The 18370-nt window shown below is 40.3% G+C and overlaps 2 protein-coding genes across 14 annotated transcripts in view; one reads left to right on the forward strand and one right to left on the reverse strand.

The window, feature by feature from the left end:
- ATM (ATM serine/threonine kinase) overlaps positions 1 to 17888 on the reverse strand; it is a 126370-nt gene extending 108482 nt beyond the window's left edge. For 8 of the 13 annotated variants that reach the window (XR_013442628.1, XM_078059046.1, XM_078059042.1 and 5 more), the window contains exons 1-7: positions 17677 to 17799; positions 17129 to 17311; positions 15473 to 15582; positions 13282 to 13379; positions 13087 to 13199; positions 11475 to 11620; positions 7999 to 8163 (exon numbers count right to left, since the gene is read on the reverse strand). Coding sequence is in view for 12 of the 13 variants with exons in the window: in XM_078059046.1 (XP_077915172.1) it covers positions 7999 to 8163; positions 11475 to 11620; positions 13087 to 13199; positions 13282 to 13353 (496 nt within the window). In the remaining variant the exon portion in view is untranslated. The other 5 variants (XM_078059052.1, XM_078059043.1, XM_078059044.1 and 2 more) reach the window with 5 other exon arrangements.
- A 198-nt stretch (positions 17889 to 18086) lies between these two features.
- The window catches only part of NPAT (nuclear protein, coactivator of histone transcription), a 55506-nt gene continuing 55222 nt past the window's right edge, over positions 18087 to 18370 (forward strand). Inside the window, exon 1 of the mRNA XM_036087730.2 lies at positions 18087 to 18271. Within this exon, the coding sequence (XP_035943623.2) occupies positions 18235 to 18271 (37 nt within the window). The 5' untranslated portion in view covers positions 18087 to 18234. The remainder of the gene's footprint in view (positions 18272 to 18370) is intronic.

The raw sequence follows: 18370 nt of genomic DNA on the forward strand, positions 1-18370 counted from the left end.
TCTTTTAGGAAAGGTTTTTTTGGGTTTTTTAAAAGATTTTATTTATTTGACAGAGAAAGAGACAGTGAGAGAGGGAACACAAGCGGGGGGAGTGGGAGAGGGAGAAGCAGGCTTCCCATTGAGCAGGGAGCCCGATGCGGGGCTCGATCCCAGGACCCTGGGATCATGACCTGAGCCAAAGGCAGACACTTAACCAACTGAGCCACTCAGGCGCCCCTCTTTTACGAAAGGTTTTAAATCATGGATTCAATTTCTTTAATAGCTACAGAACTATTCAAATTACCCATTTCATACTGGTTGAGTTCTGCCAGGGAGTAGTTTTAAGGAGCTGCCCATGTAAATTCGGTGGTCAAATTTACGTGCAGAGTTGTTCAGAGCATGCTCTTAATATTCTTCTAATAAAAGATGGCAATTATATCCATTTCCTTCCTACTCTCAGCAATTTGTGTCCTCTTTTTTATCTTAGTCACTTTTACAAGCTGTTCTAGATTTGATTGATGTTTTCAAAGATTCAGCTATTTCATTAAACGTTCTCTTCCGTTTTTCTGTTTTCAATTTCAGTGATTTCTGCTCTTCTGCTTGCTTCGAAGTTTTTGTTTTGTTTTTCTAGTTTCTTGAGATGGAAGTTAAGATTATGGATTTGAGATTTTTCCCTCTTTTGTAATATAGGCAGTTAGTGCTCTAAATTACCCTCTCAACATAACTTTAGCTGCATTCTACAAATTTTGACATGTTGTATTTTTTCATTTTCATCCAGTTCCAAGTATACTTTGATTTCCTTTGAGACTTTTTCTTTGACCCATGAATTGAGAAGTATGTCACTGATTTTCACAAAAGCACTATGAAGGAGACAGGGCACTATGGTAGAAATAAAGAGAAGAACAAATTTAGAAAGGGCAATCAGAAAATGGCAGTGACATTTAAGCCAAGACCTGTAGGAGGAGAAGAAAGCAGCCATACAAAGGGGAGCCTCTGACAAGAGAAGGACAAACACCACAAGGGAAGAAAGGGCTTGCACTCTCGAAATTGAGGGCGTGAGATGATCCATAGCATTGTCAGAAGGAAATACTAGAACTCTTACTTTTTAAATTAAAATTAATTACAAATAAAAATCAACTTTTAGGTGGCTCTGTCAGTTGAGTGTCTGTCTTTGTTCATCTCAGGTCATGATCTCAAGGTCTTGGGATCAAGCCCTGCATTGGGCTCCCTGCTCAACATGGGATCTGCTTCTCCCTCCCCCTCTGCCCTTCCCTCCGGCCCCCTGCCTGTAAACACGAGCGCGTGCACACGCTCTTTCTCTCTCTCTTAAATAAACTGTTTGAAAAAATCAAGCTTGGGGCACCTGGGTGGCTCAGTCGGTTAAGCGTCTGTGTTCGGCTCAGGCCATGATCCCAGGGTCCTGGGATGGAGCCCCGCATCGGGCTCCCTGCTCAGTGGGAAGCCTGCTTCTCCCTCTCCCACTCCCCCTGCTTGTGTTCCCTCTCTTGCTCTCTCTCTCTGTCAAATAAATAAATAAATAAATCTTTTAAAAATTAAAAATAAATAAATAAATAAATCAAGCTTTACTGATATTTAATATAGAAATCAACAATGGCCACTTTGGAAGACAGCTTTGGCAGCTTCTGAAAAAACTAAACATACTTTTACCATACGATCCAGCAATCACACTTCTTGGTATTTACCCAAATGAATTGAAAACTTAATCTGTACACAGATGTTTACAGCAGCTTCATTCATAAGTGCCAAAATTTGGAGGCAATCAAGATGTCCTTCAGTAAATGAACGGATAATTAAACTGTGGTACATGCAGACAATGAAATATTATTTGGTGCTAAAGAAAAATCAGCTATCAAGCCACAAAAAAACATGGAGAAAACTTAAACACATTTTACTAAGTAAAAGAAGCCCATGTGGGAAGACTACACATTGTACGACGCCAACTATATGACATTCTGCAAAAGGCAAAATTAGAGAGACTGTAAGAAGATCACTGGTTGCTAGGGATCAGCAGGAGGGGAAGGATGAACAGGCAGAACACAAGGACTTCCAGGGCAGTGAAACTATTCTATATGACGCTTTAATGGTAAATACATGTTACTGTACATTTGTCAAAATCTATAGAATCTACACCACCAAGAGTGATCCTAATGCAAACTCTGAACTTTGGGTGAGATGAGGTGTCAGCATAGGTTCGCTGACTGAAGCACATGTGTCACTTTGGGGCAGAATGTTGACAGCAGAAGAAACTATGCATGTGTGACGGGGGGGGGCGGGTTCCTGGGAACTCTCTACTTCCTGCTCAATTCTGCTACGAACGTGAAATTGCTCTAAAATAAAGTCTGTTTTTAAGAAAATGTCTGGAACCACTGGGTTAGAGAATGTGAAGAAAGGCCACTGTAGCTAGAACACAGAAATCCACAAGATGGGGGTGGCTCTTAGTTACGATGGTCAGATAGGTAGGCAGAAGCAAAATTACCCAGTGCCTCCAAGGCCTAGAAAAGGAGTCCATATTTTATCCTAGTTGTACAGGAAAGCCACTAAAGGTTTTTAATATTTCTTCCTTCCTACCTTATTAGAAAAACTACCTTCCTCCGTGGGAAAATCCTAGGGCTCTTACTTTGGAACCCCTTATTCTCAGAAAACACAGAAGGGCGCCTGGGTGGCTCAGTTGGTTAAGCACCCGACTCTTGATTTCCGCTCAGGTCATGATCTCAGGGTGGTGTGATCGAGCCCTGTGTCGGGTTGTACACTGGGCATGGAGCCTGCCTAGGATTCTTTCTCTCTCTCCCTTTGCCCCCTCCCCCCAACCCCGCTCCTGTGCGTACGTGCTCTCTCTAAAAAGATAAAGATAAATAAATAAATTCTAAAAAAGAAAACACAGAGTCCATTTTCCTGTGTATTCAACCACTCTCTCTCCATGGACTCCTTCCCATTACGCTTATATATACTCCAGTCACTCCCATCTTTAACAGGATCCCTCTTTCCCTTCCCCTTAAAATCAAAGCTTTTGAAAGTGCTGTATTTGCTAATCCTTTTCTCACTTGTCACTCACGCTTTCACACCAGTCTCTTACAGAACTGAACATCATCAACCAACAGACTCTAATTGCCATGTATAGAATAATTCACCCAACAACAGCAGATACACATTCTTTTCAAATGGATATGGAGTACTCACCAAGTCAGACCTTATCCTGGGTCATAAAAGAAATCATAACAACTGTAAATAACTTAGATGATAAAAAGTATGTTCTCTGACCATAATGTAATTAGACTGAAAACTATAAAAGGGAAAACAAAACAAAAAACCACGAAAATGCCCCCCCAAAATTGGAAATTAAACAACATACTTCCAAATAATCCAGAGGTTAAAGAACTCTCAAAAAAAAAAACTAGAACATATTTTAAACTGAAGAAAAATGAAAATATAACATTGTCAAAATGTGTGAAATACAACAAAGCAGTGTTTAGAGAAAACTTTATTACATTAAATGCACATATGAAGGAAGAAGCTCTCAAATCAATGACCTAAGCTTCTATCTTAAGGAACTAGAGAACAAATTAAACTCAAAATAAATATAGGAAAAGAACTAATAATAAGATGAGGTAATCAATAATGAAAGAGACAATACCACTACAGAGCCTACACACATTAAAAGGATAAAAAGGCAATAACATCTGAGAACAACTTTATGTTCCTATATTCGACAACTTAGGTAAAATGTACAAATTCTTAACCAAATTACCAAAGCTAACTGAAAAAGAAATAAACTAAATATTCCTGAATCTATTAAAGAAACTGAATTCATAGTTATAAACCTTCAACAACGCCCTCCAAATTCAATCTAGTAATATATAAAAAGGATAATACATCATGCCCTAGTGGAGTACATCCTGGGAACACAAGGTTGACTTAACCTATGAAAAATTCATTAGTGTAATTTATCCTATCAAGAGACTAAAGAAAAACCCATAGGATTATCTCAACAGATGAAGAAAGAAATTTAACAAAATTCAACATCCATTCATGATAAAAACCATGAGGAACGAGAAACTGAAGAGAAAGTCGTCAACCCATACTGATAGCTACTATCATGTTTAATGGTTAAACAGTGAATGCTTCTCCCTAAAACCAAGAATAGAACAAGGTGTGCTCTCACCACTCCTATTCAAAATTATACCGGAGGAAAAACTACAAAACTCCAAGAAGAAAACACAGAGGAAAAGTTTTATGATGTTGGATTTGTTAATGATCTCTTGGAAATGACACCAAAGACCAAGGTAACAAAAAAATTATACAGATTACTTGTACTCATCAAATTTAAAACTTTCGTATATCAAAGGACACTATCATCAGAATTAAAGGCAACCCATGAAACGCAAGAAAGTATGTGCAAACCATCCATCTGATAAGGAGTTAATATACAGAATATATAAAAAACTCCTACATTTCAACAACAACAAAACAACCCAATTAAATTTGCCCAATTAAAAACTGGGCAAAAAATGTGTTTCTTTCCCAAAGATGATATACAAATGGCCAGTTAGCATGCAAAATATTCAACATCACTTGTCATTAAGGAAATGCAGATCAAAACCCCAATAAGATACCACTTCACACACATTCACATTAGGATGGCTGACATCAACACAAGAAAAAGAGTACGTGTTGGTAAGGACGTGGAGAAACTGAACACCTGTGATTCCTGGTGCGTCCATAAAACGGGCAGGGGATGCAGACCTTGTGGGAAACAGTGTGGGGGTTCCCCAATAAATTAAACACAGAATTAGTCTATGATGCAGCAATTCCACCTCTGGATAAATACCCAAAAGGATTGAAGAAAGGACTCAAAGAGCTATGTGTACACTCATGTTCATAAAGTATTATCCATAAGAGCCAAAAGGTAGAAACCACTCAAGTGTCCAATGACAGATGAATGGATAATCAAAATGCAGTATACACGTACAAGTCAGTCTTAAAAAGGAAGTAAACTCCGAGATGCACTACAACATGGATGAACACTGAAGACAGGAGTGAAATGAGGCATTCACAAAAGGACAAACACTGTTAGGACCTCACTTACAGGAGGCAGCCAGAGTAGTCAAGCTCACACATACAGAAAGCAGGAGGATCGTCAAGGGCTGGGGGGGCGGGGGGGGGGGGGGAGTTGTTGTTTAAGGAGGACAGCGTTTCAGTTCGGGAAGATGAACAAGTGTTGGAAACAGAAGGTGATGGTTGCACAACAATGTGGATATACTTAATGCCACTGAACTATATACTTAAAAATGGTTAAAATAGTAAATTTTATGTCATGTACATTTTACCATTTAAACAAATCATACTGAAGGTCCCCGCCAATATAATACAGCAGAAAAAATTAAGTGGAAGTCACATGGCTCAGAAATGAAGGGATAAAATGCAGATAATATATGGCTGTCTAAAGAGAAAAATCCCACGGAAGCTACAAAAGAGCTCCTGGATTTAATAAGTGATTTTAGCAAGGTCCCAGAACACAACATTAATAACACAAAAACCACCTGTATGACAGCAATGAATATGGAAACCGAAATTTTTAAAAACTACACAATTTACAAACTACTGCAATATAAATCTAATAAAAATATATAAATTCTGTATGCTAAGAATCATAAAACACTGATTTCTTTAAGTCAAAAAAGACCTAAACAAATATAGAGATACATCATGTTCACAGATTAAAAGACTCCATGTGGTTGTGAAGTCTGTCCTTCCTATCTGGTATGGATGGAGGTTTCTGTGGTTTGGCCCGCGTGACCGACCGCCCCGACCTGCACGTGCACAGGCAGGCTAAGGAATGTTGTTTGTGAGACTTGTGCTGCATAAGTGACCTTGGGAGCTGGCTTCCAGGTCAGAAGTGGCTTTTCTGGTCTGGACACCAAGAGCTATAAATTTTGCCTTACATCCCCTCCAGCTCCAGGCTGGGCTGTCCCCCCATCAGCAATGGAATCTGGGAGGGGAGGCAAACACACCTAGCCCAGGCTCCTTGAATATGTAAAGACATGATAATACAGGAATGTGACTAGCTCCAAACTGCACGTACGCAAACAAATGTTTAACTCCAAACCCTGTCCTCTGCCCTACAAATACAGCCCTTATGGGGATGGTCAGTTGGAAGTCTCGCTTGTGGGGAGGACGCTCTGCCCAGGCCCTCCCAATCAAGACTCCAGCCGGGGCTTCCCCAGCTAATGAGGTCGGATGTTTTAAGTGCCCAATTTGATGTAACTCTGTCTTAGTCTCCTTTACTGCTTACTGTTGTTTTCATCTATGCATAGATTTTCCTTTTCTTCTGTTTCTATTAGATTTTTATATCAATAGTGTTTTTCCCCCTTCAAAACTGAGAATATAGCTGCTATGAATCTTTCCTTTAGAACACTTCCTTCAGTGTTCAATAGATTCAGTGCAATCCCTACCAAAATTTGAGCAGAGCTTTTTGCAGAAATCAATAAGCTAATTCTAAACTTTGTATCTGGCTTGGCCTCAGGGCATCTTCTCATCCCACTCAAAACTCTCCCTTTAGACAATCTTACCTATAACTGTGGGTTCCATCAACACCTCTACCAAAGATGTATTTTGAACAAAAACTTCACTTCTTCAGTACAATCCTCACTAGAGAATCAAGTTTCAGAGAAGGGAGCTAACTAGCAAGATAATTCAACCAAAGGGCCGGTTATGAGAAGTGATAGTAATATGCTCAAAAATAGAAAGAGGATTTCAGAGAACATGTGAGACATAGTATGGCGACTACAGCAAGGACTGCCTTTGTTTCGGTGAGTCCTGTGGTTAGAAGGACTAATCAAAAATACGCAAACCTCCTGTATATTTAGGATGGACCATGGTGGTGAGAGACGTGTCACAGTGTCCTGGATATCACTAGCCTATTCTCTGCTAAACTTGTTGTGAGGGTCAAGTTTGGGACACAGCCTCCCTCGCACTAAGAACAACAAAGGGCGGGATGACACCTAAGAAATCATATAACAGCTAAGAAGGCTTTTCATTCATGTGGGAACAGAATATACTGCAGGGCCCTGGTAAGGTCTCGGTTTTACCGCCCACACATACCTTGTTTTGAAATGAGAAACTGACAATAAACAATACAGACAAGTGTCTTTTCATTTCATTAGCATAATTTATTTTAAATACTTTCCATGAAAAACACTGAGCTTCTAGATTTTCAGAGGTGGCTGTATTAGAAGACTTTGACATATGGCTTAGAGTCACTTCATTAAAGCCAAATCCCATTTTCACCCATTGAACCTACTCAGAGACAGAAATGCTCCACCTCTGAAATCAATAAACTCTAATGTTTCAGTCTCTGACCATAAGTTCCTTCCTTTGTGGTTCCTCAGTACCTTTCACCTAGAAGTCAGAAACAGTAGATTCCTCCCTGACACCCACTCTACTTACGTTATAGTCCCTGGGTCCTATACATCCTAGTCTACTATTTTTGACCCCTATTATACCTTACAAGTGACCTGCTAAATGCCCAATCCAATGGATACGTCTGTGTTTTATCATTTCTACCACACTTAAAATGCCATACGCCTTCCAACCTGAAACTCTGCTGCTTTCACTTTTATGACACCTCCTCTCCTTCTTGGTTTTCTTCTTTATCTTTAATCATGGTTGTTTAATGTCATTGATCTGAGAACTCACTGAGCCCAAACATACCTATATTATAGTGCATTGTAATTTTTGGTTTACTCGTTTCTTCCGCCACTGGCCTGTGAAAGACTCGAGGACAGGGATGGCTTCTTTCAATTGTGTCGTTCCAGTTCTGATCGAGACAATCACTTAGGAAGTCCATAATAAAGGAAACTAAGGGTTGGATTCTGAAGTATTCAATTTTACTAAGATACTGTTAAACTGCAAGGTCACTTGGGGGATATAGATTCTGACCAATCTTTTAGTGACATTTCATTTCACAGAAAAAATTCACAAATAACAAACTTCAAAACATACCTAGCCACTGTTGCTGAGATATTTCACACCAGTATTTCCTCACTGAGAGAACGTCCTTGAGCAGAATGTTGCTACAATCCGCTCCATAAACGGCACCATTAAATGAATCTTTCACTGTATCCATGATATAATTCAAGAGTTCTTGACATTTTAGTCTGGGTGCTCCTATTTAAAAATAAACAAACAAATAAAAACATATAAATCTTAAGAAACATAAGAACACTTGGAATTGCAGCTATATAAATAATCCCATATGGGACACTACTATGAACTAATCACTTTCTCATGGAGCAGGGATTAGCAAACCATGGCCCATGGGCAAAATGCAGCCAGCTGCCTGTTTCTGGAACTAAAGTTTTCCTGGGCCACAGTCATGTCCGTTCATTTACATACTGTCTAAGGCTACTTCCATGTTACAACAGCAGAGCTGAATAACTGAGACAGAAACTATATAGCCTGAAAAGTCAAAAACATTGACTGGTCCCTTTACAAAAGAAGTTGGCCGATCCTTATGGGAATATATAGCAAAAACAATCATCCATCCTATCCTTAATAATTCACAATTTCTGGCACTAGACCTAAAATGATCCAAAGTTTCTTGGTACTTTACAAAGAATGAATTCATGAAAATAACCTAAGATTGTAAGGAGGATGGGGCGCCTGGGTGGCTCAGTCAGTTAAGCATCGGCCTTCGGCTCAGGTCATGATCCCAGGGTCCTGTTCAGCAGGGAGCCTGCTTGTCCCTCTCCCTCTGTCCCCCCCTCCAAATCGTGCACTCTTTCTTTCAAAAGAAAAAAAAAAAAAGATTGTAAGGAGGGTATTTGGCTTTGAAAACCAAATTACTTTCACATCATACAAAAGCATTTGTGGCATAAATATGTAAGGCTGTAATATTTCCAGTTTTATTTATTAGAGGTCCTAAAAATTCAGTATTAATGGATATATTCTTGAAGGCAACAAAAGGACATTTAAAAACTGTCTCTTATTTTCAGCAAATCACACTATTAACAATCACACAATATTAACAATCTTAAAACGGCATATAATGTTTTTTGTTATAAGCTATGAACAGGTTGCAAGTCATATATATATCTGATTATTTTCTATATATTTAGCGGTTTCTTATGAGGAGTTTAACATTTTCTTATCAAACTATGGTAAATAAGTAAACACTGACATAACTGTGTATCATTTTTACTTGTGGCTTATATGACACTTTCAGGCACCTGACCAATGATGAAATGTCCAATCACGTTCCTCTGCTGTTAACACCCTGTGCCCCTCTCTTACAGTCCTTACAACATTCTCTTAACTGCAACATCTGCTATATTATAACATCCCTAAGGAATTAATTAATCTCTGTAAGGCAACACAGCCCGGTAACTGTACTGAATAGTATTTGCCTAGTAAACATTTATTAACTGCATAAATCAATGTCACGATAAAATCATATTTCCCTATGGTCTTAATCTCAACAAATTTCCTTCCTCCGCCAAATTTGAGAAAGGTTTCAAGAATTATGCTGACATTCTTTTCTACGAAAATCCACCTCCAAAGGACAACCACCTTGGCTAAAGAGAATTTAAGGAACCTCATAAAACTTAACATTTTACAAAGCTGAGTTTTCTCTTCTCTAGGCTCCATCTGTGCTTCGTGCAGAGCAAACACCTACATAAAAGAACAAATGATATTTGCTTATTGCTTCCTTCCCAGCTGTCTTTTTGGAATCTCTGTTTCTTTCATCATACCTTGAATACCAACGCTAAGTCTGGACATGTGTTTAAATTCCCATCAACTCCCCAACTCTTTGAAAAAGGATATGACAGTAATGCTCTGGTTTTGTTCTGAGATTAAAGATGTTTAAGTTACAAAGTCAAACTTGAAAGAAGCCTCAAATAAAAACCCAACTTTTCAACCATTTAAATAATCTTAAAGTGATAATTTCATCTAGTCATTCCTGTAAACCGACAGTGATACTTTCACATTTCCCAATGTGATCCCCACTGTTAATTTTGCAACTGAAGGTTTTTTCACCGTAAAGCAAAATCACACACTGCAAACTTTTCTGGTGGGCAATATATGGGCTTGGGTATCTTTCTCTCAATAACTCTGCAAGTACATATTAAAATCTGTTAAGAACCCAATGTTAGCAGCCAAAAGAACAAATTTTAATAAATGCAGGGCTATCATACTGGGCAAAAGCAGGTGCAGAGTATTTCAATGTAGCTTTCCTCTGTCTATGCCGGAGTCCCTGACACGGGCTTGCCACTGTCCACACAAACTGGCACCTCAGAGCTGGAAAACTAAATTTCTGCTAAACCATTGCTTTTTAGACTCAAGTCTCATACCACCATTCCAAAATACCATTCACTAACCATCTATATCCTTCTACTTAATAATGTTTACCAACACTGGGCTTTTCTGATTCTTTTTATTTCATTAAGTTTCTTATTTCAATTCCAGTACAGTTACCATATGGTGTTATGTTACTTTCAGGCGTCCAACAGAGTGATTCAATGGCTTTTCTGATTCTTAAACTAAACCTGGTATCACAAAGCCACATCTTTGTGTGTGAAGAATAAACAAAGTCTGAGCCCAAGAGTCCCTAAACAAACACTTCTACTTCCTGCTTTCAGCGTTGTATGAAGCCCATTTCTTTACATAAGCCTACTGGAATCCTGAACTTTGGGTCAAAAATATCAACTCTTTAAAATATCCACCGCCCCAGTTCAAAACACGAAATATGTGGCTCATCAAAAGCAAAAAACCACTGGGTATTTTTTTTTTAATCAATAGCGGGCATAGTGTTACTTAAGAGGGTGGGTTTTGACTGCCAAGAAAGCTAATGTGATCTCAAAATGAATCAGTAAAAGTATAGCATAAAAGATATACAAGTCCTGCTCCACTCTGCACCAATGAGAATATAGCTATAATTAAGTCCTACACTAAACTGAAGAAAATTCAGAAGAGAGTGACACAAAAACTAGGTCATATGAGCTGAAGGAAGTACGTCTGTTTAGAAAAAACAACTCAGAGGAAATGTCACAGCTAACTTCAAATATCTCAAAGGATATCATTCTGAAAAAATTTATTAGGATTTTTCTGTATTATATCAGAAGACAGAAGCAGTAACAAAGGAGACAGGTTTCACCACTATTAAAGCTATTCAAAGATAGGAAAAAAAAGCCTAAAAGGTATGTTCGATCATTAAGGCTACCTAAGTGCTAGGAACAAATAGAGGGGATCCAAGAAGAATGCGTAGTTGGAATACTAATTTTTTAATCCTTCCAACCTGGAGACTATCATTCCATGCTTGCGTAAATTCCTCCAAATATTTGAACTGATCATATATTAAAAACCATTATATGCACTAGAAATTAGAGTTAGCACCCAACTTTTACCTCACCATATTCCGACAAAACTCGTGCAACAATAACCTTTTAAACCAGCTATTTATAATAAATAATAGCACTTACTTTTATTTGCACATTTGATGAAGTACTTGACCAAACTACTGATTTCTTGCATCTTTTTCTGCCTAGTGGCTTGTGTTGAGGCTGATACACTTGGTTTCGCTGTTCGCAGACATTCTGTTTCTTTCTGAACATATTTCTGCAAAAATCTTCAAGAAAACAAAGTAGAATTTCAGAAACTTTTTAAATGCTTAAATTATTACAACAGTTTGAAAAGTCCTTTATGCCACCACAAAGATAATCTCTCAAGCCACAATGCTGCAATCAATGTACCAGCTAAATAAAATAATTTCCTCTTTCAAGGCCTCAGCCCCCCAATACCAATTTAAAGTCTGTTCTGCAAAGTTCTAGACTGTAACCTCCATGATTTTTGGTTGCTTTACTGCTTGTTTTCTCATTTTATTATTAAAAGCTTACAATGCTATTAGGGCTCTCAGTTCTCTCTTGTTATTCTGTACACAACTCAACCCTTTCCCAGGTAGTTGGCAATGTTTCTAGCCTTTGAATGAAGCCTGCCTAGAAGATATTCATGATTAGCTGGAAGTGCCAGGTGCCTACTGGACCTACCTGATCAGCTTATGCAAAATAATACTCACCTTTAGATAGCAACTATTTTTGTGGTATTTGAAATTAAGTAACCAGAGAAAAAGAAGCATGCATTTTTTATGTTATCTGCACTGAAATCTGTAAGTCCATCCAGTACCAAGTAAGTGGTAAAAATAAAAGTTCTGAACACTTAAGAATAAATGAATATACTTCCCCCTTGACTGAAAATGGTATTTCAAGCTTCCCAGTATTCTACATTAGTTTAAAATATTTTATTCATTTTTCCTAAGTTTTACAACCCATTTCTAGTTACAAATGGACTTCAGAGTTGAAAATTATATCTTAATGTAAAAAAGCATCAATTCTGTTTGGCATTCCAGTCCAGCAATCAATTGTCTTTCCAACGCCTGATTTTTTTAACTGCATTCCTATAGAAATTATTTTGTAATTGTTTTCTTAATTATAATTTAGTATGTAGCAGTTACTCAGAGCAATATTTAAAGATATAAAAGTAATAATAAAGCATTTATAACTTAATTTTATTCTCGAATTTGAAATAGTCTTTTTTTAAATAAACTCCTGAATGAACAAATATGAAAGGAATTATCTCTAATCTTGAGTGAGATCTGAGAACTTTTATTGAAAAATGGCTTAAAAACTTTAACTTTTTCTATATGAACATCCTTTAAAAATCATGTTTCAGATAAATATTAAGCACCAACTTTATATGCAAGGCACAATAGTATATAGGAAGCAAAGATAAATAAGACCAACATACACAAAAATATCACAACAAATAAAAACAAAGAGAAAAATAAAGACAGTAAAAAAAAAAAAAAAAACGAGAATGGGGGGCGCCTGGGTACCTCAGTCGGTTGAGCGTCTGCCTGCCTTCGGCTCAAGTCATGATCCCAGGGTCCTGGGATCGAGCCCCGCATCAGGCTCCCTGCTCGGCAGAGAGCCTGCTTCTCCCTCTCCCTCTGCCTGCCACTCTGCCTACTTGTGCTCTCTCTCTCTCTCAAATAAATAAATAAAATCTAAAAAAAAAAAAAAAACAAGAATGGAATACCTAAAAACAGCATCCCAATTCAAGTATTTGCTTTGTTTGGAATCTGAATGTCGATCTAAATGTTGAACAGTTTCAGGATCCCGAATCAGGCGCTTAAATTTCTCAACTTCTTTCTGAAAATGAAAAAGAACACAGTAATGGGTTGCCAATCACACACTCATTTCAAGAAAAGATTAAATTTCAGTAATTTACTACCCTTCGTTCTGCAGCTCTATCATGTTCTAGTTGACGGCAGCAAATAAGCAGATCATTAAGTGCTAAACTCATGGTTCAGAATTTCAGAAAGCACATCACTGTAAAAAAAACACACAAATGCAAAATTATTTCAAATTGTGGTATTAATATATAGTCAGATCAAACTGTACAATTAGAAGAACATTATGATCAAACATACAATGATTTTTCTTAACGTTTCCACATTCAAGTGAGATTTTCTTAGAGTATATCAAAACAAAGCCCCAACATGCAAATGGGTACTTATGTGCAATAGCAGGATAAAAATAGAAAACATATACTTTATTGTTCTGAGACCTTTTCTAAGAAACATGATAATTAAATTAAAATGTAAAAGATCAACAGGAGACAGCCAGATCAAGAATAAGGAAAAGAGGGGCGCCTGGGTGGCTCAGTCATTAAGCATCTGCCTCCGGCTTGGGTCATGATCCCAGGGTCCTGGGATAGAGCCCTGCCTCAGGCTCCCTGCTCTGTGGGAAGCCTGCTTCTCCCTCTTCCACTCCGCCTACTTGGGTTCCCTCTCTCTCTCTGTCAAATAAATAAATAAAATCTTAAAAAAAAAAAGAATATGGAAAAGAAAGGAGTGCCTGGGTCTCAGTCAGCTAAGCACGTCTGACTCTTCGTTTCCGCTCAGGTCATGAACTCGCAGTGGTGAGATCAAGTCTCCGCGATGACGAGCTCCATGCTCAGCGCAGAGTCTATTTCAGATTCCTTCTCTCTCCCTCCTCCTCCCCACCCCCCACCCCGAGTGCATGCGCACTCTCTAAAATAAATAAATTTAAAAATCTTAAAAAAAAAAAAAAAGAGCATTTAAGGATTTAACACTGACCAGCTTAACTATTTAACTCTTAACTATTTAACTCTTACATGGAGTGACAAGATATGTCATTTGCTGAGCCAAAAGCTGAAATTGCTTATGCTTTGGAATTGCTATGTAGGAGGTTATCAGAGCCAGTAAGCCTTGCCTAGCACTTAAGTCTCAACTGGCTTTATGGTTCTCATTTAAAACATAAAAATACAAGGACAATTATGCTCCTGTGTTTGTTTTTTTAAAGATTTTATTTATTTATTTGACAGAGAGAGACACAGCGAGAGAGGGAACACAAGCAGGGGGAGTGGGAGAGGGAGAAGCAGGCATCCCGCCGAGCAAGGAGCCCGAGCAAGGAGCCCGAGCAAGGAGCCCGATGCGGGGCTCGATCCCAGGACCCCAGGATCATGACCTGAGCCAAGGGCAGACGCTTAACAACTGAGCCACCCAGGCGCCCCTCTGCTCCTGTTTTAAAAGGGAATCAAATACTACAGTACCAAAAATAAACTACGTTTTACTGTGCCTTAATGCCACTGCGGTAGCCCTCCTCCTCTTATGTTTTCGGACATATCAAACCTTCCTTTGATAACCATTAAAAAAAAATTCACATAAAAAAAGCATTTTGTGTCGTTATTTCTGACTCTTGTTACAAAGAAGTTTCCTTTTTGTTAGACTATAAATGTTTACAAACAAAAAAACGTACTTTTTTTTGTCTTTGACATATCTCAAGAGGAAAAAGGGGAGTCCTTTTCCCATCCATTCATATAAACTCCACTCATTCTTTAAAGATCAAGTATGTATCTTTGCTGTTGTTTAACTCACAGTCGTAAAACTGGAACTGAGAGACCACATCTAATCTTTCTATAAAGGAAGAAATCCCTCCTACAAAATTATTTAAACACTCATTTTAAACACTCAGTGAGAGCACACTACCTAACAAGCCTACCTATTTCGTTGGTAGGTAGCTCTAATTCGCTTCTCTATCTTTATTCATTGGTTGTTGTGACTCTTTTATCCCTATTACAACATCCTTTACTTTGCTGTAGATTATAGGTTATTTACCCAAAGGTCTTTTTCATTTGATTGTAAACTTCTTGAGGAAAAGGGCTATTATTTTTATTTTCCATTCCTTATGGTTTTATCTAGGACTCTTTCCCCTTCATAGTCAATCTTGGTTTAAAACCCTCTTGATTGAGTCAGTAAGGAAAATAAAACTGGGATTGTAAACAATGAAAACACCTTAACAATATCCATATCCAAAGAACCATAAACGTAGGCATGTTTATTTCTAAGTATACTGAAGATGTTATTTATAACGTTAAAAAAAAATGCAGGTTTACTGACCATGTGACACTTCAGAAAGATGTGTCAAACATCCTTTTTTCTTCTAAAGCTGTGGTTTTTCTATTTGTCTCCTTCTGTGTTCCTCTCTTCCGTTTCTCAAAGATTGATTACTTTGAAGAAAACAAACCAGTCAGGAAACGTTCTTTCACTGATATATGCAAGAATATTTACAGGGCCACTACTTGTTTGAGGTACTATGTCAGGGATAGCTAGACATAATGAATTAAACAGACACAACTCCTTCCCTTCTGGAGTCATAAATGGTGGGGGAGAGTGACAATACACAAGTACACTGAAAAATCAATGCCTAATTCCAAAGTATGATATATGACTCAAAGGAGGCAAATACACAACAATGAAGAGGATCGCTTTTGCTAAACTTCCAGGGAACACATCTCAGCAGAGGTTACAACAAAGCCAAGGTGTGAATTGGCGCCAATCAGAGAAAGAGCTAGAGGACCAATATTTTAGGGAAGGAGACTAGTACCACCCAAAGGTCCTAAGATGGAAAAGTTCATGGTGTGTTGAAGGAATTGAAAAAACCGAAGAGACTACAGAGTAGTCAGAGTAAAAGAGTAAACAGATAAAGTTGAATTCAATTGATATATTAACCCAGAACTAAGCCCCCTACCAACATGCAACTGAAACCATACATACTTCCTGAACAACAGTCTCTTAAGTGGCAAGTCCAACCTTCCTTTTTAGATTTCAATCAAATTGATTGCTTTGCATAATTTGACAATGATGCTTCCATCGCATTTCCTGCATCTAATTCTGCCCTTGGCATGCCATTCTTTTCTGGAGTAATAGTGTGGGCTCTGTTGTTAGATTGCACCGTTTCAAATCCTGCCCCTGCCCCTCCCCTTACAGGATGTATAACCTTGGACACATTAGCTAATCTCTCTAAACCTCAGATCTGTCAACGATAAAATGAAAAACAATACTAGAACTTCCTTCAAAGTTATTGTGAAAGATTCATGTACGGATTTGCCACACTGCCTGGAACACAACAAATGATCAATAAATGTCACGAATCACCATTCTTCCCTTCGTTTCCTAAGTCTCTCTTGATGGTTTCTCTTTCACCCACACCTGCAAGACTATCTCTGTCAGGGCGCCTGGGTGGCTCAGTCGTTAAGTGTCTGCCTCCGGCTCAGGTTATGATCCCAGGGTTCTGGGATCGAGCCCCGCATCGAGCCCCGCATCGAGCCCCACATGGAGCCCCGCATCGGGCTCCCCGCTCCGCGGGAAGCCGCTTTCCCTCTCCCACTCCCCCTGCTTGTTCTCTCTCTCGCTGTGTCTGTCAAATAAATAAATAAAATCTTAAAAAAAAAAAAAAAAAGACTATCTCTGTCTCCCTACTTTCCACCCGATGTTCTCCCAGTGTGATCTCATCCATCCCTAAGACCTCGACATGCTGAAAATGCCCACATTTATTTCGTTCAACGCCAGACCTCACTCTTGAGCTTCTGAAAGCTTCCACGCTTTGTGTCTTTACACGCATTTCTCCTCCTGTGTGGAGGGCCCCCACCATCCTCCTCTGGGGGCAACTGAACAACTCGAGGTCTCCTCGCAGAACCTCATTAGCTCCTCTACGATCACGGTTCTCCCTCAACGATCACCCTGAGCTCTGAGAGTCCTTTTACTTCTCGGTACCTGGTAAAAACAGCAGCGATTGCTCTTGAGGGCTCACCACGGGCAAGGATTCTCTCAAGGGAGACAGGGCAGCGCGGGCACCCACGTGTGCCAAAATTCCAAGTCCAGCAACGAAATTCCTGAGTCCGTGCTCTTAACCACGCCACTCTAGTTTAAGCCTCAGGAGATGCTCGTGGGTTAAAACTAAGCAACGAAAGGGGGGAAAACATGGTTAGTCATCTAGTTAAATCGGGGCCGTAAAGTGGCAGGGAAAGGGGACGCGCAGGAGCGTGCAACGGGACATCTGGAAGAAGGTTCGAGGCTAAGTCCGCTAGGGGCCCGGAGAGAGGGCGGGAGAGAGGCGGTGCAGCGTGCGGGGAAGGTCCGCGCCAGAGCAGCGGGCGAGACCGGTCGTCGGGGGGGCCGGCGCAGAGCGGCTCGGACACCCCTGCAGTCCCCGACGCAGAAGCCACCGCCCGCTTTCCACACCCCTAACGGTGCACTCGCACAGCTAAAGTGGAATTTCCTAAAGCGGCGGCGGCTGCAGCCTAAACCCCGGCTCCACTCACTTTCCCCCCGCGGCCCCAGCGGCTCCAGCCAGGTGGACACCCACTATTCCCGCTTCCGGTTCAAAGGCGGCGTGACCGCGCAGCCCGGATCTCCCGAAGACGAAGTGAGGGTCACCCGGAAGCGCGTACCATCAGCTCATGCGCGCCGACCCCCGCACGCTCTGCGTCCTTGCGCTCGCTCGCCTCAAAACATTCGGCTCTTCTGAGCAAACGCTCCTGCGCGTTACCCGCCAATGGCGAGCGTCCTTGCGCTCGCTGCCCGCCCCCTGGCTCCGGCCGCTGCGCCTGCGTCCCACCTCCTCACCACCTTCAGCCCCACCCCTCAGAATAGGAGGACGGAAGTGACGACAGTTCCGAGGGGAACGGAGGCGGGTTTCATTTCGGCGCCTTTCTTTCTCCGGCGGAAGCGATTGGCGGACGCGGGGCGAAAGAGGCGGGACAAATTGCCGCGGGTTCAGTGCCGCCACTGGAACCGGGAGATGCGGCACAGGAGCTGTCGCTGTGTTGGCTTTTACCTGAATCTCGTCTCCTGTGGCGGTTCCTGCTGCGGCTTCGGTCATGTTGTTACCGTCGGACATAGCGCGACTAGTACTGGGTAAGCGCGGGCGCGGGAGGGACGGGTAGCGGACACGGCTGAGCAGGACGGAACGACCTTTGGGGCAAAGGTTCTCCCCGGGGTGGGGAAGTTCTGGGG

This window comes from Halichoerus grypus, chromosome 11 (assembly GCF_964656455.1).
Source record: "Halichoerus grypus chromosome 11, mHalGry1.hap1.1, whole genome shotgun sequence".
Classification (NCBI taxonomy): domain Eukaryota; kingdom Metazoa; phylum Chordata; class Mammalia; order Carnivora; family Phocidae; genus Halichoerus; species Halichoerus grypus.